A 25,848-nucleotide genomic window follows, 5' to 3' on the forward strand; every position below is an offset into this window, starting at 1 on the left:
CCGAGGAAGCAGGCCAGGGGACCGCAGCTCCCAGCAGGGCACTTACAGGAGGAGTGGATGCTGGGGAAGCTTTTGCGGCCCTCAGACACCAGGTCGGGGTCGCCCGTGCAGTGCATTTCCGAGTTCATCACTCCATCTGGAAAGCAGCGGTAAAAGAAATCGGGGCGAGGTCTACAAAAGACACCATGACATTTTCAATATAAAACGCTGCCGTCACAAACGAGCCCCGCGCCGACCCCCACCGCTCCCTGTCGTCCCCAGCTCCTTCTGCCACCGGCCCCTGAGCGCCCCACCGCACCGAGAGTCCCGGGGAAAGCTTAGCCTCCTGGCACTCCTGCTCTGCCACTGACTCGTTTTCTGACCTGGGGAAGGTCGTGTCTGCACACCGGTAAAAGGGGAAGGTCGATGCCTACCCAAAGGTGAGGGCCTGAGGGTTAACGACCTACAGCAGAACCTGAGCTCAGCTGGCGAGGTCGCAGGTAGCGCCTGCCTCTGCCTCGGGCCCTGCTGGGCAGAGGCTGCTTCCAGGATCCGAGACTCCAGGCTGCTCTGCCCCTTTATCTTGGATTCGGACGGCCAGGTGGCCACCCAGTGATCTGGGAGAGACCTGACGGGGGGTGGGGGTGGGGTCACGCCTCCAGCCACAGTCATGGCTACACTGAGTACTTGCTGGGGACCGGACACAGCTAAGCACGGCACACGTGCTCTGAGGCAGACCCCGGGACGTGTTTCCTTTTACACGTACAAAAATGAAGGCTACAGAAGCTTACACCGCTGTCCAAGGTCACACACAACCTGTAAGTGGTAAAGAGCAGCTCTGGACACCCATGGCTGGATTCCTGCACCTCCATACCTCACCCTGCTTTTCTGCCTCATTCAGGTGAGGACTTTCACATCGGTGTGTGATGGCCGATGGCCGATCACGCCTCATCAGTTCAACTCCTTTTTGCTGAAGGCCCGGCCCCGTTAAGGCGCAGCCACTGCTGCAGATGTAGGGCCCCTTTTCTGCACAAATATTGGGTCACAGTTCCCACATGCTGGCTCTCTAGTCCCCTCAGCTCTGGGATCTAGGCCTAATAATAATCTGTCGATAACGTATCAATAATCAATTTCAGTAATCTATCCAAGATGCAAGGGTAAGTTATTCACCTACTGAACCAAAACCTCAGCGCAGACAAGGCCTGAGAATCAGCATTTTATCGGGGCCCCCAGCAGCTCTAAGCATGGACTGCGGGAGAACTCCGCAGCACCAGGTCATGAACTGCCCGATCTGTGTCCTTCTTCCGCCCCCTTGGTCCTGAGAGGGGAGGCAACCTGCCCAAGGCCAGCACCTGGCCAGGGCCCGAGTCAGGTCTCAAGGTCAGGTCTTTGTTCTCCTCTGCAGAGGGCAGCTCACTCCCAGAGCAGTCGGGGGAGAAGGCAAGATAAACGGAGAACAGAACTCACTTCCCAGGAGGGTAAGAGAAATGTGCCAAAGCCGACACTCAAATGCCAATCCATGCTTCTTATCCTGAAAAGGATAAGCAACCTTATTTAACGTGGGGGTGGGGGCAACACTGACAAGTGAGTGGGCATCTGATGAGGGAGGCCCTGGGTCACAGGATGGATGGGAAAGGCCAGCAGCTGGGCTTGACCCGCAAGGAAGTATAGTCAGTGAATCCTTCTCTACTCTTCATCTCCTGCTTTCTGAAACAGTGACTTCAAAATTCTAAGAGGAAATAAAAAGATCTGTGCTGAGGACAAAAGCCCCAGAAGGACAACAATCTAAGGAAACATCAGAAGCACTTCAAACTGTCCCATGCAGTGTCCTGCGGCCGAGGTTTCTACACAGGGGACCTTGTGCGTCTAAGTCAGCGATGGTTTCCTTTTGGAACTTACCTTCCCACTATTAACTTAATCGTGTTGGTGCAGACTCCATTCAAAGCCAGAGCCAAGGACACCGCTACAAAACAAAACCAACAGACAGAAAAGTAACCAGCTGGCTCACGCAGCAAAATCATCACCCGCTTCATCATACTACTATTTAATTTATGACCGTAGAACCAGGAGCCAATACTTTTAAACACTGAAGGAAGTCTGGGTGGCCATAGAGTCAACTATAAGTAGGGAGGGACTTTGGAGAGTGACTCATTAAATTCCAAGTCCCTCTGACATGAAATGTCTCTCTCTTCCTTGACTGAAATTTTCAACATTGGAGAGGAGGCCACCCACCATCATGCTCTGGCCCTATAGGAGCTGATTTAACACGGCTGCATGTGGGATGTCTTTTGCTGGGAGCAAGAAACACGGACTTTCTAACTGTCGTCCGACAACCTTCTTAGAGCTCAGAGCTGCTGCTGGAACCCTTCTGCAAACTGGGACGTGCTCATTTGGCGATTATCTCTGCTGACCCATCACCTGCCAACGGCAGGTCGCCGTTCCTGAGAAGGTGCGGAGCCCCTGGACCTTGCTGGGTTTTGAGAAGATCGGCCCCAGTGGCGCTTTTTGCCACATAAAAACCACGGGAACTTCCAGAACACAGTACTTTAAAATATACAGCCTGGGGCTTTCTGCAAGCACCTCGGAAGGACTTTGATGGATGGAATACCGATCATTGTAAAGGTGCGAGTGGCGTGTGTCACTGAGCTGCCACTGCACCGAAAGCAAGTCAGCACGATGGAAGGTCAGATGCCGGGCACACGCCGTTGAGAACCTGTAGGTGCCCGCTCCATCGCTGTGCTGACAAAGCTGGGAGCTGCCACTCCCCTTTGGCGAATACTAATGATTCGATACCAGCTGCGATTTATGCAGGGAAATAGCAGCGTCGGGGACATTTGGGGGGAAAGAGCTGCCTAGAGCAATTCACGGTCATTGAGGGAGATGGCTGTGTCATTCTGCAAGTGGGAAGCGCTGTGGAGTGACCAGCACGGTCACCAGGGGCACCGGCCACAGACACGGGGAGAAAACCTACCTGCTTTCTCAAAACAGATTTTTATTCAGTCTCTTGGGGTGACATTGGGTAATAAAATCACATACGTTTCAGGTGTATGATTTTATAATACATCACCGGTATATCATACTGTGTGTGCACCGCCAAGAGTCAAGGCTCCTTCTGTCACCGTGTAAGGCTCCTTTACCCCCCTTACCCTCTGGTGATCACCACACTGTTGTCTGTGTCTAGGATTTTTATTATGTTTTTTGCTTAATCCTTTCACCCAGTTCACCCAGGCCCCCAGCCTTTATGCCTTCCCCTCTGACAGCTGTCAGCCTGTTCCCTGTATCTACGAGTCTGTTCCTATTTTGTTGGTTTGTTTTGTCCATTACATTCCACATACAAGTGACGTCACATAATATCTGTCTTTCTCTGGCTGGCTTATTTCACGTGGCCTAACACCCTCTAGGTCCATCCATGCTGTTGCAAAAGGTAAGACTTCCTTCTTTTTTCTGGCTGAGTAGTAGATCCCCTCACCCCTGTTCAAATGGCTACCATCAATAAATCTACAAATCACACCTGTTGGAATGGCTACCACCGATAAATCTACGAACAACAGGGGCTGGTGAGGATGTGGAGAAACGGGAACCTTCATGCACTGTTGGTGGGAATGCAGACTAGTGCAGCGAGTGTGGGAAACAGGATGGAGCTTCCTCAAAAATATTTTAAAACTATGACCCAGTGATCCCACTTCTGGGATTATTTCCTAAGGATCCCAAAACACTGATTGAAAAGAACACATGCACCCCTCTGCTCACAGCAGCGTTATCTGCCATCGCCAGGATCTATCTGGAAGCAGCCCAGGTGCCCCTCAGCAGGTGAGTGAATAAGAAAAGCAGTGGTGCGTTTACACAATGGAAAACCAACCTGCTTTTAACAGGTCGTGGGAAGCAGGGAGAACGGGAGGGACCGTTCAGATTTGTCAAGAGGAAACATATCACCAAGTATGCGATGGGGAACACTGCCCTATCTCTGCATGGTGGCGAAGGGAGACGGGCCACCGGGGCGCTGTGAGTCAGCAGCCTGGCACCACCATGTAAGCCCCAGGCACACCCCTGGGCGTAAACATCAAAACCAAGAGTGTGGGACTCGGAGAAAGCCTCTGATTACACTCTGCACGCGCTGACCCCTCCTTCCTAAAATGCTGGCCTCCCGTCTCTCTCACAGACTCGGAGCCCCGCTGAGAGGCCTCCTTCGCAGAGGAGAGGGTGGATTCCCTGGGCTGCCTTCGCTGCTGTGTCCTCCCGGAGCCATGACAATGAGCAGGCTGTGAGTCAGCCCAGACACGACTGGGGTCTTCCCCATGAGGGCCGGCCCAGCGGGCTCACTGCTGTTTCCCAGCGGGATCACACTTCTTATGCTGGTCCTACCGTGGCCTTTAGCAGAGGAAAGGTCTCCGGGAACCACCATCACTAGCTGATCTTCCAGTGCCCTTGGGAGCTCCAGCACCGCTCCATCATCGGGGACACCACATCCACCGCCCCCTCTGCACGAGCTGGGCCCCTTGAGGCACCACGGAGCCCTTTGAGAAGATCCCAGTAGCTCGGCTAGAAAACGTGGGCACGTGACATACCCACCAACAGCTGGCAGCTTCGCTCTCTGATCCAAAAGGAGACAGAGAGGAGTGGGGGTCTGGAGTGACAATACTGAGAGTGGTCGGCATTCTGGAAGTAAACTGAACCAATTACTATTTCCATCTGAAGAGCACAGCTCCCGAGGCATCAGTATGGGGCCGCTCACGGATGCCGGAGAGGAGGCTGGGCGGAGTTCAGATGCATGAAAGGCTGGCCAAGCAGGACATGAACGACCCCAATCAGGGGGTGCTTGCTGACTGATCATGACCCCGTGGGTCTGGTTCATAAGCGCTGTGTTTACCGCATCCCAGAGCGCTGCGGCTTGAGGGAGGCTGGAAAGACAAACCAGACTGTGTCTGGTAATAAAATTCAGAGCCGTGTGTCGAGTGAGCTGGCCTGCAAGTGGCCTATGCTGAGGACACTATTGCTTAATAAGCATGCCAGTGGCCCAGAGGACTTCAGTCGCGACTTTGGCTGCTGCTGGGATTCAGCACCTTCCTTCCACAGCAGGGTTCTCTGTTACACAGACCTGGCTGTTCCCCGCCTGCCTCCCGTAGAGCCTGATGGTTGCACGGGCCGAGCCCCGCTTCTCCTGCCCAACAGCAGGTGCACAGAGGTGCCCGCTGTGGACACGCCGCTAAGGGGTGCTCGGGGTGTCCAGGTCTGCAGAGATGCCTGGGCCGAGAAGGGGCTGAGCGCTAAGTCCCCCTGGCTGAGAAAGCCCTGACTTCCAGGTAACAGGGGAAAAGCTTTAGCTCGTTTTCTGTCCTTGCATTTTATTTTATTTGTGTGCGTGTGTCCTTGCTTCTTAAAGATCATCGCTCTACCCCCTATTTCTAAGGCTTCCTAAACGAAGGGATTTTTGTTTAATGGGCACAATGGGAGGCTCTTGGTCATTTCTGCGGGACAGGCTCTCGCTCATCTAGGCAAACGGAACATCCAGAAGCTCCACCTTCTCTGTGCGTGTGCAGGAGGCAGGGTATGCGGTGCCCTTGGGAGATGTTACCCAAGGGAGATTTCGTTGAGAATGAACAAGTCGAGAGAAAGCAGTGGTGAGCCACTTACAGCTGTAACAGCAGCCAGACTTCAAAGGCCGGCGGTCAGTTACCAGGCCACCTGAGAGTGCTCCCCACAGGACATTCGGGGACCACGGTGCTCTCTGCCCAAACACGGCCCGAGCTGCCGCAGCCATGTGGGGGGGATGGGGGGGCGCTGATGCCCCTGTTGGAAAAACTGGCCTTTCTGCCACCGGCTGAGGAGACTGGGACCGTGAGGTCACCGGACCCTGAGATCACAGATGGGCAGCATGGGGCACTCTCCTGGCCTGAGGGAGGCCACTTACAGGCTGGCCGGAGACTCGTGGCTTCTGGGTCGGGGCTTGAGACATGAGTGGAGGCAGAGTCTCTGCGTGGAAAGGCTGACCCATGGGCTGCCGTGGGACTTGGAGGGGTGGGCGATGGAGCTGAATAGGCATGTGTGCAGGGGCAGGAGTGCCCACCACGGCCAAGCCTCATGCCAACCAGAGGTGCAGGCAGCAGAAAGGATGTCAGACAGGAGAAAGGGGCAGAAAGTGTGCTCACGGGGAAGACACATCACAAAGAGCAGCGGCCGTGAGCTGAGGGGGAGTCTCCACCCTCACTGCGCGGCTCCCTCACTCCCGTCCCCACGAGGCTCCTCTGTCCCTCTCCCCCTGTTCTTGGATGTCTCTGAGGTGGCTTGTATAGCCCTGTATCTGAGCGCATCTGAGAGGGATTCTGTTCTTCACCACTAGACAGAGCCTAACCGGCGTCTGGTTGTATAAGGAATGGTTCCTGTCCTGCCTCAGAGCAGAAAGCCCCTAACGCTCTGTGTACGTGGCCTTCACCCTCAACCTCACACCCTTTCCAAGAAAAACAGGGCCATACTTGGCTACATTTTCATTTCCTCAAAGCCCAATAATTCACAAATGTATCCTTTAGTGAGGAATCGCCTGTTTTCAGATTTACTACCTGACTGAACGTTGAGTCCATATAACATACCAACGGCAAAATCTGTGTGAGCATTTGGGTACCTTTTATGTGTGATGTCAAAAAACAAACACAATTCAGTTTTCCTAATAATCAGAAAGCTGAAACCCTGGCCAGGGGAAGTTTATTTGGGTTGCTAAGTAAGCCAACTAGTTTTGGTCTTCTCTTAAAATGGTCATTTACTCAGCGTTTGGTTAATGCACAGATCAGAAACCGATCCGAAGCCCACAAATGTCACACAGGGGTCACACGTAGCTATGGCTCAGCCTGGGGAGAATTTATAACAACGCCGTTATAATGGCAAAGCCTGTAGCTTTCCTGCCACAGTCGCAACCGCCTAACGGCCAAGATGTCCCTACGCTGAAGATGAGTTTATGGAGCTGGTTTCTCATTTCTGCTTTACGTCCCACCTGCTTCTACCCATCTCTGCCTCCAGCCGATGGCAATCGGTCGGGGGCTGTGTGGCGGCTGGTTTCTCCCCTGCCTACGCAGTGGGCGCACGGATGTGAGACAGGACCGTCCGTGGTGACAGCGTTTCAGGTTTGCTTTCCCGTCCGGCCAAGAGCTACCCAGCGTCTGTGCCCAAGCAGCACAGATCCCCGCCAGGGGCGCGGACACCGACATTCAGCACCAAGGACAGCGACCGCAGCAGCTGCAGAAGTTGCCACTTCTGACCTGTGCCTGGGAGCTCCCGCGGGCTGTGGAGCATCTCGTCTTGTTGCTCCCAAGCTTAATTTGACTGAGAGAAACATCAGCTGGGTGCAGCTGAGATTTTTTAAACCGAGTGATCTCTATGTCAGTCCATCCCCGTCCCCTAAGACAGGAACTGTGGATACTCTACCTAAGAAGGCTTCCTTGATTTCCGTCTTGTCTGTCCGCCGGATAATTTTCACCACACAAATAACAGCCAGGGGCGTGAGGAAAGAAATCGCCTGGAAGAAATAACACATAATCCCTGATGAGGACGGCGGCTGGCCATCGGAGAGCTGATTGATCATTAGTTCCCGTTAGCTTCATTTAAACTCACTAGTCGAATGCTCTTACTGAGCACTCGCGACCTCAAACAAAGAAGGAGGATTTATTTCTATACTTAGAGATGCCACGGACTTGAAAAATTGGAGGTCTGATTGCAGGTTTTAATTGATTTGCAATTCCTGGGAGCCATGTTTAAAGTGGTGGCCGCTGAAACAGAAAAGAATAGTCTATCGTCGTGATGACTCATTTTTGCCAGGAAGCCCCGTCACGTCCTTCCTGGCAGAAGGGTGGAAGAGCCCCTGGCCCAGCCCCCACCCCCAGCTCTGGGGCGACACAGGAGCATGTGGGACATGCTTCCAGTCAATCAATCAGCTCATTCCCTCTTGGTGCTCCTTTGCTGAATATTCATTTCTTCGGCAAAGCAGAGAGCAGTCTGTTTGCATGAGGTTTCTCTTCCGCCTTTCCTCCACCCCCTTTGCTTCCCAGACCCAAAGCACACAGAAGCGCAAAGACTGCTTAATGAACCGAGCAGGTAGGATTCAGATGCAAGCAAGCCACGCATCACAGAGCCAGCCACGAGGCAGGACCCACGCTCAGGTCCCATCAGGTACTGGGCTCTCACGCCTCGTCATGGCTCCGTGACCCTCTCTGCCAGGCTGGGAACGCAGTGTGCCTGAGGACACACACCTGGTGAGGAGAAGGCAGGCATTGGAGACCAGGTCTTCTGCCTCCCGTACCTGGTCGTTATTCAGCATCCTATAATTAGGAAGCTGTCTGTGACATTCCAACAACCAAGAAAAAGACATTTATGTGCCTTCCTTAGGATAATAACATCTCAGGATAACAGCGCTATCAGGAGGAGCTGAAGAGCTCACAAACCCACCGCTGGCCCCACAGCCGGGAGTGGGAGGGCTGGAGACGTGATTAACTATCGATCCCTACCACTCACACTTCCAGAGGTCTCCGCCTGTGTCCGCATGCAGCGTCCCTTTGGGGAGAGGGGCCTCCTCGTGGGACTGAAGCACAGCTACAGCTGCTTTTGTGAGAACAGAACTCGTCCATCTGAACACACGCTCCATAGTTACTACAGCCAGACCACCAGAGCTCCCAGCATCTTGGGGACCCCACTCTGGGACTAGTCTTCGGGGACAGTTCATGAGACACGAGAAGCCCTCTCTTCATCCCCTGGTTTCTTTCTGACCACAGTGATCATAAAGAGCTTGATGAGCTTCCCTCTCAGCTGTGGCCCTGAGAGACCTGGTTGTTTAACCATCAAACAAGAAAGTCTTGTCCCACGGAGCGTCCTCGGAAGGAGGCGGCGGGGGGCTAAGAGCAGCTGCAGGAACAGAGACTCTGAGCAAAGGCAACAAGCAGAGGACGTGCCCAGCGGTGACTGGACAGGAAACGCCCACTCACTCAGAGATCCCGTAAGTCTGGCCACGGCTCCACACGCGCCCGCATGGCCCTCGCGCCTGGACAAACAGCGGGGCTGTGACCATGCCGATTCCCCCAGGTGTGCCTTCGGGACGTGTCTGAAAACCTGCGTCTCAAAGAGCAGTGACTCCGGTGACTGAGAACACCTGCCTCCGGGTCTTGACTCGCACCACATTCAAGGCCGAAGTGACGTTTAAACAGGGATGACGGAAGCCCATGCTTACTTAATTCCAAAGGCACGGTCAAGGTCAAGGACATCCTGAGCCCCGTGTTTCCTCTCACTGGAGGCACCGCAGGATGGGCCACCGCTGGGGAACAGAGACGGCGACTCGATGGTGGTAACCAGCACCGCGCCGGCCCCACCGACAATCAAGCCTCACAGACGAGAACACAGAACTACAGGACACCCTACGGGTTGGATGGAAATAAACCCCCAGGAAAGACACGAGTTGGGAAGACCTTCCCAAAGAGGCTCCCAAATCTGAGTGGGAGCGCGCCAACCAAATAAGAGCTGAGGGCACCCGCCAGGAGCCCCCCTGCTCAAGGCCTCGGAGTGGGAGCCGGAAACGGCACGTGGGCTGCCCGGTGGCTCCGGGCTCGTGGCTTAATGGCCCCGGGGGCTCAGCACCCTGCCTGCCTCGCTCCCCTGCTCCCAACTGGGCCCCCCCACTCCCCCAATCAGACTGCACTTAACTTAACCGCTGCTGGAGCCAGTGCCGCACACCCTGGACAGCCAGACCCCCGCTTTGTGAGCTTCGCTGCCAAGGGGACGCAGCCGTCAGACACAGGGCCACGGCACCCAGCACGTGTGACCGAACGTGTGACCGCACGCGGCCTTTCCCTCCTCCGCTCCTCCGAACGGCACCGGGGTCTGGTCTCAGTTCCTCTTCCCGGAAACACATCTGCCTTCCCCCGGGGCAGCGCTGTCCTCGGGTCAGGACAGGTAAGGGGCATATCCACATTTATCGTCTGCCCCCTTTCTTACAACTACTTTTTCAACTTAAAGTTGGAATTCGTTAGGAAAACAACTTCTTCCTGGGCCCAAAGCAGCCCGGCCCCGAGTAAGAGAGGAATCAAGAGCGAATGAGCACCCCGCTTGCACTCAGCAAACCAGACTGAATTAAACCCCGTGCAGCACCCCACTTCCACCGCTGCAACCAAGGCCTTCAGAAAGGCTGGGGGGGGGGGGGCAGAGGGAGATGGGCACCGAGACGCGGGGTGGGGGCGGCTGCTTCTGCCTCCGAACAGAGGTGACCTTGGAGGACGGACACAGGCCGGCAACATTTGCCTGCTGCTTGCCTTCTCAGGTGAATGTTTCCGTGGCTGTAAAATGAAAGTTCGGAAGTCCTGGGAGCGAGCGCAGAGTAAAGAGACGGTGAACAACTAGAGCTTCTGAAATGGGACCTGAGAGGGACCAGAACAAGGGACTGCGGCCAGTCACTGCTGCGGGGCGCAGGGGACGTGCTGAACGCCCTCTGCCTGACCACTCCCCATGGGCGGCGAGTCCCGCGCCGCTAAGTGCACACACTCACGTCAGGTAAAGGCTCCCGCGCCCTCAGACCTCGCTAAGGGCCACGGTCTCGTCTAGCACTTCAGGCTGCCTGACTCCTTCAATCCTCACAGCAACTCCATGAAGCAGGCTCCTTACTTCATGGATAGGAAACGAAGGCACAGAGAGGTCAAGCCACCTGCTGAAAGTCACACAGCTAATAAGTGCTCACCCTGGGATCTGCACCCCGACAGAATCGAGCTCGGCGCTTCTAATCATAGTGTTACCCACGTTCTCACTGCAGAAAGTTAGAAGCATTAATAAAACACGGTGCCTGCCTTTTCTCCGGGGTGGGGGAGGAAGTACGGGTGCTCCTCTCCCACACGGGACACCTCCCAGAACAGTGAGTGGCAGCGGTCACGGATTAAGAACCTACTATGTGTTAGGGGCTTTCCTCACACTTGTCTAAGCTTCTCACTACTCTGCAAACATCACTGAACGGAAACATTTCCCTCCTTGTACAGATAACGAGACCAGAGCTCCGAGAGCTCAGTGGACGGACAAGGACAGGCAGCTACAGGGATCAGGATGCCCCCCACGTGGGCCGCCACGCTGCCGGGGTTGGAGACCTGAACTGCAGAGATCACCTTAGCCCAACAGCCCACCTTACAGATGGGGAAACTGAGGCTGAGGTCAATCTTTTAGTAAAGAACACTTAATAAATTACTAGTTAATGGTCCTACAAAGCACCCACATGCCAAGATAATACATATAAATCATCAAGCAGGATCTGGTACATGGCTGGTTTTATACGAGGCTATTCCCCAGGCTGGGAGCAGAGCCCTACAGAGAAAAGTGTGGGGGGCAAATTCCAATTAAGGAGAGCGGGGTTCAAGCCCCACGTCTGACATGGATCCACTCTGTGACCTTGAGCGAGTCACTTAATGTCTTCACCTTTGAGTCTCAGTTTGCTCATCTATACAATGGGTATAATAATATCTACAGAAAATGTTTTTGCTAGCATTTACATGCACTACCAGTTATGGGATGTTTCTTCTGTGCCACACACAGAGAATTGTTGTAAGTCTTGAGTAGATTTTTTCCTAAAGCCACAGAGAGAAAGTGGGGAACCCCTATCATTCTTCGATTTCATACTTGAGTCTTGCTGTTCTTCAAGGGCTTTCCTGTGGTTTGATGCTCTCAACAATGGGGGGCGGGGATATTGTTAAAGACCCTTTTACAGATAAGGAAACCGAGGCACCAAGAAGATAGGTGATCTTCCCGATGCGGAGCTAGTCAGCGGCAAAGATGGGAGTCAACCAGAGGCAGTTCATGCTGGAGCCCACGCCCACGGCCCGCCCACGTAGTCCAGCAGAGAGTCAGCACCCAGTCCATACTGGTTGTGGGCCACCTTGTCATTCTTCCCAGGAAGACTGCCAGCAAATGTCCCAAGCCAGTAAAGGGGTCCTAGGGTCCTGTGACCAGGCATGTGCGAAGAAAGTGTTCTAAGCTCCAGTCCCCCTGTGGCCTTGAGTCTGAGGAGAGGGGCCACCTTTAAGTGCAGGAAGGACGTCCGGGACAGGCAGAGGCCAAACCACTCGGGAACTTGTCTTCGTCCAATGTTTCCAGCAAGGGCCCTGCCTTGTGCATCCCCCAAGGAAACCCACAGAAGAAGGGCTGTCACTGCCCCCCGAAAGTGGGCCCCACCGACCCCCGTATGCTGACACAGGGCAGTGGGCTGCCAGGAGTCTTCTGGGAACCAGTGAAGCATGAAGCAGCCTGTCTGACGGGGGAGGGGCAGGAGTCGGCCAGACGACTTGAACAACCAAAGGGGTCAAAGCAGAATAGCCTGATATTAGGGTGTCAGGTGGAAACGAGCTTCCCACTGGGGTTCCTCCGCACCAGACAGAACGAGGGGCCCCATGGGCCCTAATTTCTGGCATGTGACAGAAAGCTGTGCTGCAAAGTGCTCAGAAGGACAGCCCAGGACATGCAGACACCTGGGAAAGGCCCTGCTGCGGGTAAACAGGTGCCACCGTCACAGAGAAAAGAGCTGTCTGAGACTCTTCAGAGTCTAAAAATTAAACTGTCACGGGCCGGCTTTGTCTCGTTCCCTTCCCTCCTCCCTCACAATGACTTTATTTCTGTCTTCCTCAGAAGCATCCTATTCCAGAAGAGGAAACTCTGTTATCAAAGCAACACAATCATCAATAACACTCTACAAAAACAAGTCTCCTGGATGAGTCATGGCCCAAGCCAGGGGAGACAAGGGCAAAGGTCTCGGGCAGACGTTTTCAAGCCAAGGAAAGGAACTGGGGACACCCGTCCTTCCTCCATTTCATACTTGAGCCTCGCCTGCTCTCCTGTGTGTGACCCTCTCCTCACCACCTCTGGTGCCACCTGAGCCCCCGAAGAGACGTCCCAGCTGCATGGCTCCAGCAGGGTCCGCGCTGTGGCAGCCGGCGTCCTGACCCCGGTCCAGCCACTGACAAGTGTACAACCTCGGACACGTTGCTCAGTCTCACCACAGGTCCACTGTCTCCACTGAAATTGTGGGGTAACAAAGGTATGACCTCAAGGACCCTGAGAAAGATGATCTGAGATGCTCTTTAAAGCGACAGGCACCGTCCCTGTCCTCAAGAGATGCTGGCTGTTGTTGTGATGATGATGGTGATGATGAAACTCCCTAAAAGGTTGCCTGAGCCTCTCCTCCGGCCCTTTTCCAGGTTCTTCTTTGCTTTCAAGGAGGCTGCAGGGTCCCCAAGGGGAGACCCCACGTCTGGCTTCACTTCCCATCACTTGTCGCTCCGATGGCTTCCCTACCCAGAGCAGGCTCCGGAAGCGTTCCCTGAATGTCCAAAGATGCAGAGTGCACTAAAACAACCCCCAAAATACCAGCCGAGTCCTCCTTCACTGAAAAGTAGGTTTTCTAAGCTGCTCCCATAAGCCCCACGAGCTCAGGAAGGAGCCACAAACTCTTTAGAATAAGAGAGCAGCCGACGGCTTGGGAACGTCCCAGAAATGTTAAGTCAGACTCGTCGTCGTCGGCAGCCGTCCGTCTCGAGAGACGATGGCGTAGCTTCCTGAGAGTCTATCTGCACCGCCGAGAATGGCTGTGCAGTCCGATTCGGGAGTGACAATCCCTGCCGCACTTGGTACAGGTGAAGGCAGATGGCCGTTGTTGCTGCTGTTGACGCTGCTTCCGCCTCGATCTTTTCTGGACCGCCTCCTCGTTGCGCGCAGCCTCTGCCCCTGACGTACCTTGCCTGACCGCGAGCCTCCAGGCTAGGCGGTCGTCTGCTTGAACTTCCCATGTGTTGAGATTGATGGAGCATTGTGTCATGTCCTTTTTGCAGATGTCTTTGAACCGCAGTTTTGGGCGCCCTGTCATCCTCTTGCCTTCTGCTAGCTCGCCGTAGAGGAGGTCTTTGGGGATACGGCCTGCATCCATTCTTTTGACATGGCCGAGCCACCTGAGGCGTCTCTCGCTAAGAACTGCATGCAAACTGCTCATATTGGCTCGCTTCAGCACCTCGGTGTTGGGGACCTTATCCTGCCAGGCGACATGCAGGACGCGTCGCAGGCACCTCATGTGGAAGCTGTTGAGTTTCCTTTCGTGCCTTGCGTAGGTGGTCCACGTCTCGCTGCCATAGAGGAGAGTGCTGAGTACGCAGGCTTGGTAGATGCGCAGTCTGGTTTTCTCAGTGAGGCTGGAATTGTTCCACGCTCGCCGGTTCAGTCTGGCCATAACTGTGGCTGCCCTGGCGATTCTCCGGTTGACCTCCAAGTCGACTGACAGAGAGCTCGAGATGGTGGACCCGAGGTAAGTGAAGTCGTTGACAACCTCCAGGGTGTATCCGTCGATGGTGATGCATGGGGGAGTCCCCGTGCCTTGAGCCATAACATTCGTCTTCGTCAGGCTGATGGCTAGTCCGAACTCCTTGCATGCGTGGGAAAGGCAAGTGACTAGCTGCTGGAGTCCCTCTTCGGAGTGTGATGTCAAAGCTGCGTCGTCGGCGAAGAGCATCTCACGGATGAGCACCTCTTTGACTTTGGTCTTGGCTCGTAGACGGGCCAGGTTGTAGAGCTTGCCATCGGATCTGGTGTGAATGAAGACACCCTCGCTGCAGTCCTTAAAGGCGTATTGGAGGAGCATGGAGAAGAAGATTCCGAACAGCGTAGGCGCGAGGACGCAGCCCTGCTTTACTCCGCTGCTGACTGGGAAGGCCTCAGAGGTTGCGCCGTTGTAGGACACCGTGCTGTGCATGTTGTCGTGAAAGGACATGACCACAGCAAGCAGATGTGGTGGACAGCCAATCTTCCGTAGCAAGCTGAAGAGTCCGCTTCGACTGACCAGATCAAACGCCTTCGTAAGGTCGATAAAGGCGAGGTAGAGTGGTTTATGCTGCTCGTGACACTTCTCCTGCAGCTGGCGTAGGGAGAAGATCATGTCCACTGTTGAGCGGCCAGCTCTGAAGCCACACTGGGACTCTGGGTAGACGCGGGAAGCAAGGGTCTGCAGGCGGGCAAGAGCGACCCGGGCGAATACTTTGCCGACGACGCTGAGGAGAGAGATGCCCCGGTAGTTGTTGCAGTCGCTGCGGTCTCCTTTGTTCTTGTACATGGTGATAATGTTGGCGTCTCTCATATCCTGGGGGATGTAACCCTCCTTCCAGCAGCGACAGAGTAGATGGTGGAGCGGCTGTAGCAGGACTGGTTTCCCGCTCTTTAGGATTTCTGGAGGGATTCCGTCGCTTCCTGGTGCTTTCCCGCAAGCAAGGCGGTCGATGGCTTTGCCGAGCTCTGCCGCAGTAGGTGGGGTGTCTAGCTCCTCCATGACTGGTAGGTCTGGGATGGCGTTAAGAGCAGTGTCTGTTACGGTGTTCTTCGTTGCGTACAGCTCGAGGTAGTGCTCGGTCCACCGCCGCATTTGCTGTTCCTGGTCAGTGATGACCTCACCTGTCTTGGACTTAAGGGGGGCGATCTTGGAGGGGATTGGGCCTGTTGCCTTCTTGATACCCTCATACATTCCTCGTGCGTTGCCTATATCGGCGGCTTCCTGGATGCTTCTGCACAGGTTTAGCCAATAGGTGTTGGCACAGTGGCGGGCGGTCTTCTGGACTTTGTTCCTGGCAGCCCGTAGAGCTTGAAGTGTACTGGGAGTGGGCGTGACCTTGTAAGCCAGTAGGGCCTTCCTCTTAGCCTCGATCACGGGTTCCATTTCTTCCCAGTGAGCCTCGTACCAGTCAGCGTTCTTCCGCTCTTTCTTCCCGTAAACAATAATGGCGGAGTTGTATATGGCGTCGCGGAGACGTGGCCAATTGGATTCGATAATGTCATCTGGCGCCACTCCCTCGCCGAGTGCATCTTCCATCTTGTTGATGAATTGCTGGGTCTTAACTGGGTTGCTGGCACAACTGGTGTTGATGCGTGGGCGACCCTTCATCTTGGAGTGGTGCAACCTCTTCGGCATTATGCGCACCTTGCTTACCACGAGGGCATGGTCCGTGTCGCAGTCTGCACTGTGGTAGCTGCGGGTGAGGAGGGTGCTGCCAATATCTGTTCTTCTGGTGATGACGAGGTCAAGCTGGTGCCAGTGGCGGGAGCGGGGGTGCCTCCATGACACCTGGTGGATCTCTTTGCACTTGAAGAATGTGTTTGTCACGCACAGGCCGTGGTGACACAAAAGCTCAAGCAGTCGCTGACCATTCTCATTGATCTTTCCTCTCCCAAAGTTTCCAAGGCAGGTGGGCCAGGCCATGTGGTCGGCTCCTACTCTTGCGTTGAAGTCTCCAAGGAGATAGAGAGCGTTACTTCTGGGGATCTTGGATAATGCTTCGTCCAGTGCATGGTAGAACTGTTCTTTCTCTTCGGTGGTGGCGCAGAGGGTTGGGGCATACGCGCTAAGAATGCTGACTGGGCCGAAAGTTGTTGACAATCGGAGGGTAAGTAATCTCTCTGTGCCTCCTGTGGGTGGCTCTATGGAGTTAACAAGCGTGTTCTTCACAGCGAACCCAACACCGTGCTGTCTTGGTTGGTCCGGAGACTTCCCTTGCCAGTAGAAGGTGTAGTTGGTTTCTCTGATAGTTCCGTTGTCGGCCAACCGGGTCTCCTGTAGAGCCGCAATGTCGATGTTTAGTCGTGCCAGTTCCCTATCGATGACAGCGGTTTTCCTGGCACCCTTGATCCACGGAAGGTCTGCAGTAAGTCCGGGGCACATGGTCCTGATGTTCCAGCTAGCGAGGCGAAGAGCCGGAGGCTTCTTTCTTGTTGTTTGCTTGGAATTAACTGGTGCGGGTGTTTTGTGGCCCACTTTTCGAGAGGCGCCTCTCTGATCCCCACGCACCCAGTGGGGCAGGCGAGCCATGGCGAGACGGTAGCTGTCCAGTGAGGTGCGATGACCTCTCCCACCGTCAGAGGAGACCCCTGGCGCTCGTTTCCTTCGCCAATCGGATGAGCTTATAACCGGTATCTGTCTCCTCCCGTGTTGAGTCGACATCTTGCGATGACGCTGGAGTGTCCTCTCAAGTGAAACTGAAGCTACAGAGCCTGGGCAGGGTGATATGGAGGGTCTGCTGTTGCCCATGCAGCAGACCCCCCCTCTCTTCGCAGCTGAAGGGTCCAAGGGAAAGACAAAGTCAATACAGCTTGGCTTCAGGTGCGCCGCAGGAGTTGCCGGTGTTGACTACAATGTCAAACCGCCTTAGGGACTCCGGCTCCGGATTTTCTGTCGGGGTTTACTCCCTTAGCCTTTCCCCTGAAGAGGTATGCCGCAAGGCAGCGGAGGTTTTTTGGAGTCAGAGTTTTCCTTCTCTGATTTTAGAGATGTCCTTCCTCTTTCCTCCTTTACAGTCTTGAGGGCAGCATTTACAGGCTAAAATAGAAAACTGGCAGTGTAACCTTCTAAGCAGATACTTCTAAGTCAGACTCAGGCCGTGTGAAAAGAATGCTCAGCCTATCTCTCTGGTCAACAGGAAGCCAGAGTCATCAAGGGAAGCAAACTCAAGGAATCCAAGGTCCAGCCACAACCAACTTTCTTCTTGACGGACACGGTCACCTTAGCGGATGGTACCAAAGACAGAAAATACGAGCTGGGGGCTTCCTGGTGATGGTGTTGCCATTTGCTCTGCACTTAACTGAACCCCCTAGCCATTATCTGGTAACATTTTTTGTGACATTTGACCTAGTGGCTCCTCTAAAACACACACACACACACACACACAGATAACACATGCCAGAAACACTGATTTTCCAGAATGAAACATCAAGATTAATAGCAGCCGCCTTTAAGAATATTTTTGTTAGAAGTTTGTCTTTAGATTAAAACATTCCAACTGAAAGTACAAGAGACCCCCGGATTGTTTTATCATTCATTATTGATTCAAATAATGAAATTTGAGCTTTCTAGGGAAATCAAACTATTTTTAAAAAACAGTAAAAATATATGGTCTATTACATTTTTTCCATGAACACCTGAGGTTTTGAAAAATCCAACGCAAATGATGCCTTACAGTAAACTCTTCATAAAACCCAGGAAAACGAATCTAACGTAGGTGGTGACAGAATCTTTTTCATCTTTGTGTTACAGGTATGGTAAGTGTATCTCCCGCTTTCCTTGTGTTATGACAGAATCCCACTAACTCCTGTGACTAAAGGAATGACATTCATCCACTACTCTGAAGGCAACCAGAGGCTGAGCTTTGTTCCTTACACGTTAGTGGGTATGAATCAGTGTCCGTGGCGGACCCCCTCTGTCCTACGGAGAACCGCGGCGCTGAATAGCTCCTTGGCGGCCTCTCCCCGACACTGCCGACATGCAAATGTGCTCCATCCTCTGCGCAGCTGCGCCCAGAACACTGGCCACGTTCGCATCTAGACTTCAAACCAGGCCACTGTTCACGGAAGCCTAGGACACGACCACAAATGTCTCATGTGACCCCCTATGAACATTCATCTCCAAAGTGCGTTTCACGGCACATGAAATGTAAAATCTTTGAAGAACACGGTTGGGGGTACATGATGAAGAGAAGCCCCCCCCATTAAAACCGTGGGGGAAGCCAGTTATAGACCCACACTGGTTCCTTTATTTCCAGGATTTGTAGAAGATCTGAGTTAGAGCCCACACGGAAAACATCTTGTTTCAATACTCACGTGAGAGGTACTCACAACCACTCAACTTTTTCAATTTCCCTGAGATTTACGAAAGTCCGGTTTATTTTCCAACAGAAAAGCTGGGATGATTCAACACACAATTAAAATGATACTTGAGTGCTCATATAGTGTTCTGGACCTTTGGGGGTGTCTGTAGACACAGAGATCTTCCCAGTTATTGCTAATTAACCAGAGCTCCTCCTCCATACAAGCGGAGGGGTTTCTTTCAAAATGCAAAAATATTTCTTGTGTGCTCCATGAACACTTTGGAACACGCACTTCAGTTTCCAGAGGCATGAAACGCAAAGGCTGGCTCCGCGCATGGATTATAACTGGCCCTTTCTTTCTTGCGGGTACTGTGACTGGGGCCACTTACTTGAATTTACCGCGGGAATCAGCCAGGCCACGTATTCACGAAGATTTTCGTGAGGAGGACTTTTATTTCCAACAAGGTGGAGCACCTCCACATTACTATCGTCACGGAAGAGCCTGTCTTAACAAGAACCTGCCAAACAGGTAGACCGGGCATAGCGGTCCTGTAGAGCCCCCTGCGCGTCCACCAGACCTCACACCACGAGACCTTTTCCTTTGGGGACTTCTCAAGAATGACATTTGTGCTAGAAAACCTGAAACCATTGATGAATGACGACGAGCCATTGAAAGAGAACGTGCCCAAACACCAAATGACATGATCTTTGATACTTGTGATTCCATTGCCTCGTGCTGCCAGCGATGTCTAGACCAGAATGGTCATCAGTTGGAAAACAGCTGCTCAGTATAAAGAAGTACATTCATGTCGTTTACTGTGAACATTGAAAGGGAACAGTATGCTAATAAATACAGACTTTGTAATCATTAAAATTGTGGATACATTGTTTTACGACACCCCCTTATGTCCTCTGCTACAGAAGGGCCTGGTGGCAACTGCCCAGGACTCATGACCGTCAGCAGGGAGTCCTGAGTGCAGCTCCCAACCTGCAAGGCGGCCCGTGGCGGAGAGCCGGGCTCAGAGCTGGCGGCCTGGGTGTGTCCCGGGCTCTGCCGCTCCCCAGCTCCGTGGCTTCGGGCCCGTTCCTTACCTCTCCGAATGCAGTTCCGCGCGCCGTCGTCAGAAGGGGTCAAATAGAGCAGAAAGGAAAACGCAGCTGCTCTGCGCTCGGGAGGCCGGCGAGCGGTCCCCGAAACCGTGGTACTTACGAACATGAGGCGGGTGGGCAGGCTGTCCGACCGCACCAGGGGGTTCTTGTACAACCAGATCTCCTCCGGCTGGATGACTCTCTGGAACGGATCCAAAAACTCTGTGAAACTGAAGCAAAATGGAAAGAGACACATGAGGCCTGAGCACTGGGCGGTCACGCTTAGTTCCTGGGAAGGCCGTCCCCGCCCAGCCCAGGGGGAGGGCCCCCCTCTGGGGAACAGGAGGGGGTGACAGCTGCCTGCTGGTGGGTCTCAGCCAGGTCCAACTGGGAGCTGGCACAATCTTCTGCCGCCACCTGCCAGCGAGGACCCGCTCTGGGCATGTGGGACGAGCCGGGAAGGCCACACACAGAGCGCCTCAGGACTTGGGGCTCCAAAGCGGCCTGGGGGCTGAAGTCAGGACGGTGGCCCAGACGGGTGCCAGGCGAGGCCCCAGCAGGCCTCTGGGAACAAAAGGGACTTGTGTTGGGGCAGAGGTGAGCGAGCAGCGGGCACCACCGGGAAGGACGTGGCGGGGTTCTCCCCTCCATGTTACCCTGAGGGCGCCCTGCCACCCTCTAGGCCACCAGCAGGGGCAGAGTGACAAAAAAGCGTCCAGAAAAGACAGGTTAGGAAAGGAGACTCAGAAGAGAGAAAGAAGGAAGGAGGGAAGGAGGGAAGGAGGGAAGGAGAGAGGGAGGGAGGGAGGGAGGGAGGAAGCATTCTGGGGCTGCTGTCAAGAAACCCAACAGCTTTGCCCTGACCAGTATGGCTCAGCTGGTTGGGCATCGTCCCTCAAAGTTTAAGGTCACAGGTTCAATTCCCGGTAAGGGCACGTGCCTGGGTTGCAGGTTTGGTTCTGGATCAGGGCACGTGCGGGAGGCAACTGATCGATGTTTCTCTCTCACATGGATGTTTCTCTCCCTCTCTCTCTCCCTCCCTCCCTCTCTCTCTAAAAATATATATTTTTTAAAAACCAAACAGCTTTAAGCATCCATCTCGTCATCTCTTCACACATGGCTGGCTGCCTTTGCCAGCTCTCGGCCCGCAGGCCCCCGCCCCGCGCTACGTCCCGTTCGGTACCAGGTGACTGAGGCTCAGAATGGGTGTCCCGAGAGAAGCAGGCACAAGCTGAATGGCCTTCTGACCAAGCTGCAGACGTCTTCTGGGGTCACTGGGTCACACACAAGTCCTCGTAAAGTAAGCCCAGCCTCAAGAGGCCAGAATGGATTCCACCCCTCGGCAGGGATGTGACAAAGTGCCATCAAAGAAACGCGGGGAAGATGACAGAGATGGCAGTGGCCACCTTTCAAATACAGCCTGCCACCTGCGGGCTCCCACAGTCCCATAACACCCGCTTCAGAGGCCCCCAGAACGTGGGTTCCCATTTCCCCGCCACCCCGCTGGCCACAGCACCCAGGACCGGGCCCTCCGCGGAGCACCGCCCGTCCTCACCGTCCTGGTCTCCCAGGTGCTACCGTCCTCACGGTCCCTCACCCCACCCCATGCAGCTGCAGCGAGGACACGTCTCTCAAGCAAATTATATCCCCTGGGAACAGCAATACCAAGAAAGACAGATGCCCCCTCTCCAGCCACACTTCAGCCACCGGCCTCTGACCCAGAGAATCCAGAGGGCAGGGCAGCTACTCAGAGGACGTGGGCCTCAAAGAGCAAATGGGGCAGAAGTGGGGGAAAGGAAAGCTCTGGAGACACTAAAGGGTGTTCCCAAGGGAGGCCTGGCCGCATCCCTCCGCGAGCCCTTTGTACGTGGTTTGGAAACCAAGAAATGGAAACCCTCCTGCTCCCCAGGGCTCACCACGCACTGAGGACGCCCCAGCAGGGTTAGAGCGATGCTTCCCAAGCATCATCGTGCCCAGGAACCACGTGGGCGTCGTGTGCCTACAGGCAGAGCCGGTCCAGGGAGGAGCCTGGGGGCTGGCGTCTCCCCTGAGCTCCCCGGTGCTGCTGCTGCTGCTGCTGCTGACCCGGGAATCAAACCTGGAGTCCCAGGGGGCCAGGTCATCGGCACCCCCTGGGAGGGCGCTCGTTACAAACGCAGAATCTTGGATCAGCCCAGATCTGCTGACTCAGAGTCTTCCTGTTTAACAAGCTCCCCAGGGGCTTGGAGAACAGAACACTCCAGAAATCCGCTGTTTCCCGACCGTGGTCCTTTAGGAACTGAGTTGTGCCATTTCGCCTTATCCTCCCCCCACCTGGGCTGCGCGCTGTCTTCAGACTTTGTAAACCAATCGTTTTATTCTACGAGAGACTTCATGTCGCTGCTTAATTACAGAATCAGCATTCCCTCCAGAAACAGCTGGTAAACGTCAAAATAAATACAACGAAAACCAAAGAGCGCTGCTACATTCTACCCTGACGCTGTGGCCTCTGACAGGGAGCTGTGAGGACGGAGGGAGAAGTGGGTGGGGGAGCCTTAGGCGGGTCACCTCGTGACGTCCCTAAAATCATCTCCACCACCACTTACGTTAGGGAAGGAGACAGAAAACAAGATGAAAAACAAAAATGACAACTCAAAAGCACAGCGATACTGCCCTGGCCGGGCGGCTTGGTGGTTGGAGCGTCGTCCCATGCACCTAAAGGCTGCAGGTGCAACCCCTGGGCAGGGCACTTACCCAGGTTGTGGGTTCAATCCCCAGTCGGGCTGTGTACAAGAGGCAACCAGATTTCCTCCCTCCCATCGATGTTCCTCTGTCCCCCACCTCCAACTCCCTTCTCTTTAAAATCAATAAACATATCCAAGGGTGAGGTTTCTTTTTTTTTTTTTTAAAGCACAGCAATCTGGGGCCATTGGTGTAGAACAAAACTGTCCCTCCCATCTTAGTAAGTCCCAGTAGAACAGCTGACATCCCTGAGTTTTTAAGAAAAGGCGGAAGGACGTGTAACAAGTCTATGACCACTGGGAGGTGCAGAAGGCCATTTAGCTTACTTCTGTTTCCAATACACGCAGTGCAGGTAAGAACATCTTCATGCCCAAAGCGGGTGTGACAGATTCACCAACACAAGCTTTTCGTTCTCTGGGGAGGAGCGTAAAACCAGTCCTGGCCGTGAGTGCTGGCTTCTCCCCATCTCCGCAAAGACGCGTGAGGAAACGGAGAGCCGGCGTGATGACCTACGTAACTCAGGGCTCTTGGGGCTCCAGTGACATGGGCCGCTGCCCTCGGTTGTCCCTTCCGGGTCAGGTGTGCTGAAGAGTGGTGACGCCTCCTAAGCCTTCATCAGGCTCGATGACCGAACTAAACAGAAAGGGAGGCGCTCCGTGAGGAGGAGGCAGAGGACTCTGACAGGGGCCCCATCGTACACCACGTGCGAAAAACCCATTAAGGACCTGCATGTAATACCTGAAACCAAAAACTAAACAGAAGAAAACAGGTGCGGGCCAGCCGGGCCTCAGTCCTGGCCAGGCTCGGCAGATGGGACGCCGATGGCAAGGGGAACAAAAACCCCACTGAGCAAAGGGGACCACGTCAAACTAAAAAGCTCCTGCACAGCAAAGGAATCCATCCACGGGATGAAAAGGGAGAAGATGCTTGCGAAGTGATATCTCCAATAAGGGGTTCATATCCAAAATACAATAGATAAGGAACTCACACAACGTAACAACAGAAAAAAAATCTGATTATAAAATAGGCAGAAGATCTAAATAGACATTTTTCCAAGGAATAAATACGGGAGGCCAATAGGCACATGAAAAGATGTTACATATCCCTAATTATTAGGGGAATGCAAACCAAAGTGACAATGGGATAACGTCTCACACCTGTCAGAATGGCTGCAGCGGTCCCTCTCTGTATCGCGGTTCACTTATCGCGGCCTCACTGTGTCGCGGGATTTTTAAATATTATATTTAGTTATTTACCACGGATTTTTTGCTATATCACGGGGTTTTGCGGTACTGTATACGTATGTTGTTAAAGTGACGTAGGTTTAAGGGTATAGAATATGTTTAAGAACGTAAGTAGTGTCTATAAAAGTGTGGAAAAGGTTAATAAGGGACTGGGAACGGTTTATAAGTGAGTGGGAAGGGTTTATAAAGCCTTAAAATATACATAAATACTAAAATAAATGTAAGGTTCCTACTTCGGGATTTTCACCTATCGCGGGGGGTCTAGAACGTAATACCCGTGATAAGTGAGGGAACGCCGTATTACCAAAAAGACAAGAACCAGGTGTTGGAGAGGATGTGGGGCTCCTCAAACCCTGCTGGTGGGATGGTACATTGGTGCGGCCACTTTGGAAAACAGCATGGAGGTTCCATAACGTAGATAAAATGGAACGCCACTCAGCCATAAAAAAGATGAAATATTACCATTTGCAACAACATGGATGGACCTTGAGGGTCGTATGCTAAGTGAAATATGTCAGATGAAAAAAGACAAAAACATATGATTTCACTCACGGACTAAAGAACAAAACAGAAACAAGCAAAGGAAACCAAGTGGAAACAGTCACAGACACAGACCACAGATCAGTGGTCATCAGCGGGGAAGGGGCGGGGAGAGCGTGAGCCGGGCCACGGGGGCCACTGCGTGGCGAGGGACGGAGGCTGGGCTTCGGCGGTGAGCGCGCTACGGTGCACAGATACCGAATGACAAATGTCGTTCACCCGAAACGTATAGAATGCTGTTAACTAACGTCGCCTCAACTCAAAAAATCAAAAAAGAAACTGAACGCGTCGGAAGGTATCATTTATAAACCGTCGCAAAGGAAAAAAGCTGCCTAATGAGACTGTATCGGGTGAGAGCGACGTTTTCTCCAGCGCTGTCAATAAACGTGACTCAGCGGCTGGTGCCGGTCTGGCCTCAAAACAACTGACTCCCTTGGCACACAAGTGTTACTTAGAGTCCGTTCTTGTCAACCAAAGTAGGAACAGTGCTACTTGTTTTCCCAAGATCCTCATGATAGAGTTCGAAGGACTTGGAAAACATGCCTGTGAAATTTCAAAGACGTTATTCTAACTTTGTGCTGAGCAATTCCCTCTTTAATGCATACACAGTTCCTGCCCAGTACAGACGTTTAAATCCTCCTTAGGGTGCGGATCTACGCCTCTCGCTCGCTCCCTTCCCTCTCCCCTTCCCCCCACCTCTCTGTCTCTCTCTGTCTCTCCCTCTCCTAAGGGCTAGTCCTGTTTCCACAGCCCAGCCGGATGGAAGCAGCCTCGTATACATATTTGCTTCTATAGGAAGGAGCACAGTAGGGGTCAGAGAGAGGACCATCATCTTTGCCTATTATTTATTCATTCAATATTTCCCGAGTGCCTGCAATGTGCCGGGCGCCGTCCCATGAACCCTGGGGAATAAAAGACGCACGGCCCCAACTCTTGTGAAGACTATAACCACGGGTCTTTAGTTACGATGCCAGAATGCTGTCCACACAGATCACCACCCACTCTGCTTTGAGGAGACAGCGGGTTTGGGGTGCCTCAGCAGCTGGAGCCACGGGACGGCACAGGCTGCCACCTGTGAGGACTCTGGCCCAGGAGGGATATGCCCGGGTGTGCATCTATCACTGTCCACATGTGGCAACATATTTAGCCCGAAGCTGGAAACGCAGACAAACAGCCCATCTTGACGTCACACTGGCAGGAACAGTAAGTTCCTGAACAAGGAGCAGTGATGCCTCTGTCCCCCGTGCCTCTACTACCTCCAAGTCACTGTCCCAAGGCCCCAGGATCTCCTGGTCGTCTTCTAAAAGACCCCACAGAGTTATCTGTGGCTTTTAACTCATGTACCTTGAAAACATGCTTTTTTCAAAACAGGTTAACACTTCGGCCACACACTGGACACAGGGTTTTCTACCTCCTGTTCCCCCACCATAAATAACACAAGACAAGGTGACAGCTGTTCTCTGCAAACGCAGATATAAATGATGCTGACACAGTGACCGGGTCTGGCCAGGCATCCCCACCCCCTTTGTGCCCCACCTGGGGCAGTGAGTGAGGTTTCCGGCTGGGAATGGGATGGAACAGGAGAAGGTTAACAACCACCACCCACCCCTGGCCATTCTATGAGCAAACAACGGCCCAGAAAGTCCCTTTTAAATCTTGCCATCCGA

General features: G+C 53.6%; 1 protein-coding gene across 2 annotated transcripts in view; it reads right to left on the reverse strand.

The window, feature by feature from the left end:
• The window catches only part of PLPP4 (phospholipid phosphatase 4), a 102,223-nt gene that overhangs the window by 42,838 nt on the left and 33,537 nt on the right, over nucleotides 1-25,848 (reverse strand). Inside the window, exons 2-5 of one of the 2 annotated variants that reach the window (XM_090279585.1) lie at nucleotides 19,798-19,906; nucleotides 7,393-7,483; nucleotides 1,879-1,942; nucleotides 47-171 (exon numbers count right to left, since the gene is read on the reverse strand). In XM_090279585.1, coding sequence (XP_090135711.1) covers nucleotides 47-171; nucleotides 1,879-1,942; nucleotides 7,393-7,483; nucleotides 19,798-19,906 — 389 coding nt within the window. The remainder of the gene's footprint in view (nucleotides 1-46; nucleotides 172-1,878; nucleotides 1,943-7,392; nucleotides 7,484-19,797; nucleotides 19,907-25,848) is intronic. The other variant, XM_090279586.1, reaches the window with a different exon arrangement.

Source organism: Furipterus horrens, unplaced genomic scaffold, assembly GCF_987537825.1.
Source record: "Furipterus horrens unplaced genomic scaffold, mFurHor1.1.pri manual_scaffold_5, whole genome shotgun sequence".
NCBI classification, from domain to species: Eukaryota; Metazoa; Chordata; class Mammalia; order Chiroptera; family Furipteridae; genus Furipterus; species Furipterus horrens.